This window comes from Octodon degus, unplaced genomic scaffold (assembly GCF_000260255.1).
Source record: "Octodon degus isolate 3935 unplaced genomic scaffold, OctDeg1.0 scaffold00100, whole genome shotgun sequence".
NCBI classification, from domain to species: domain Eukaryota; kingdom Metazoa; phylum Chordata; class Mammalia; order Rodentia; family Octodontidae; genus Octodon; species Octodon degus.
In genome coordinates this window covers 10,076,770-10,078,311 of record NW_004524676.1, presented here as the reverse complement: position 1 = coordinate 10,078,311, position 1,542 = coordinate 10,076,770, and the positions used below count along the sequence as shown (strand labels likewise).

Below are 1,542 nucleotides of genomic sequence, written 5' to 3'. Positions count from 1 at the left end.
TCTAGAACCAAACTTTAGCATGAGTCAGCTTAAGGAACATTATTTTCTCATTTACATCCTGAGCATTATTTAATGGAAAGCCCAGGGACAAAATTAGTATTAAAATTGACTTGAAATAAACATTTATATTAAAGTTTATCAAACTGGTGTGTTTAAAGGGGTGCATTTTTTCAGAATCATTCATGAAGCTGGTTGTAAATTCATACTTGGGGCTGTCGTCTAGGTCATTGAAGCAAAATTTCTAGGAGAGGTTCAAGCATCTGCATTTTCCATAGTTTATTCCTATGCTCCTACCATAATAAAAAGCATTAACCTTTGTGACAGCGTTTACCCCAGCACAAGTGCTTGCAACTCTCTAAAAGCTTTCTGTACTTTGATATAGCAAAGACACATGCATGTATCATGTAGTTAATGTGTCCTCAGAGAGGAGTAGATGTGTGGGGACACCTTGGAGAAGCTGGGATGGGTCTATCCCTTCCAGTTGTGTTTTCTTTTCTTCTCAACCTCTTCTGCTTGGAGAATTCATTTAAGTACAAGGTTTCACTGTATATGTTTTCTTACTATTATAAACATTTTCTCTTTTTTTATGTATTTAGCACAGGGTCTCACTACGCAGCTCAGACTCAGTGATCCTTCTGTTTTCAGCCTCCCCAGCTCTGGGATTACAAGTGTGTGCCACCACACGCAGACGCAGTGGCTGACTCAGCACACCAGGGGGTGGGGCTGGAGCAGAATGTGGTGCTGGAGATTGAACCCCAGTCCCTGCACTTGCCTAAGCAGGTGGTTAGTTTGCTGAGTTATCTTACGGGCCCTGACAGTTTTTAAACTTCTTACATAACCCTTCTAATGTATAGCATTGTTCATAAACATGAGTAAAACAATATTATAATCTAAATTTTGTAACATGAAAGAAATATTTTAGAATGAATATTTGCCAATCTCAGTATGTTTAAATTATTCAATGTTTTTGTCAATGTCATTTAAGGTTGAAATATCTGATAAAAATTTGTATTTTCCAAATTTTGTATGTTCACAGTATTTTTTGCCAATTTGTATTTGTTTTCTGCTACTCTCCATAAGGCCTGAGTTTGATTGAACATAAAATCCTGAATAAAATACCAAGGAACCCACTTCTATTTGCAGTGTTTCCATTGTAGGGGGGACAGCCAGCAGGCAGAGAGGCTTTGTGGGATGCATTAGATCCATGCAGATGAACGGGATGTTCTTGGACCTCGAAGCAAGAGCCACTGTGACTCCAGGAGTAGAGCCTGGGTGTGCAGGACACTGCAGCAGCTATGGACACCTGTGTCACAATGGAGGAAGGTGTAGAGAAAAACACAGAGGGATCACTTGTGACTGTGCCTTTTCTGCATATGATGGACCATTCTGCTCACAAGGTAAGTGTGACCATGAAGAGGATTACAGAGAAAGCATGGAGGGCAAGGACACAGTTCAGTAGAATAAGCGCTTGCCTGGCAAGTGCAGGGTCCTGAGTTCAATCCCCAGTGAGAGAGAGAGAGAGAGAGAGAGAGAGAGAGAGAG

At 40.7% G+C, this 1,542-nt stretch overlaps 1 protein-coding gene across 1 annotated transcript in view; it reads left to right on the top strand.

Moving 5' to 3' along the window:
* LOC101577617 (contactin-associated protein-like 3) overlaps positions 1 to 1,542 on the top strand; it is a 114,265-nt gene that overhangs the window by 98,137 nt on the left and 14,586 nt on the right. The window contains exon 14 of the mRNA XM_023723560.1: positions 1,158 to 1,397. Coding sequence (XP_023579328.1) covers positions 1,158 to 1,397 — 240 coding nt within the window. The remainder of the gene's footprint in view (positions 1 to 1,157; positions 1,398 to 1,542) is intronic.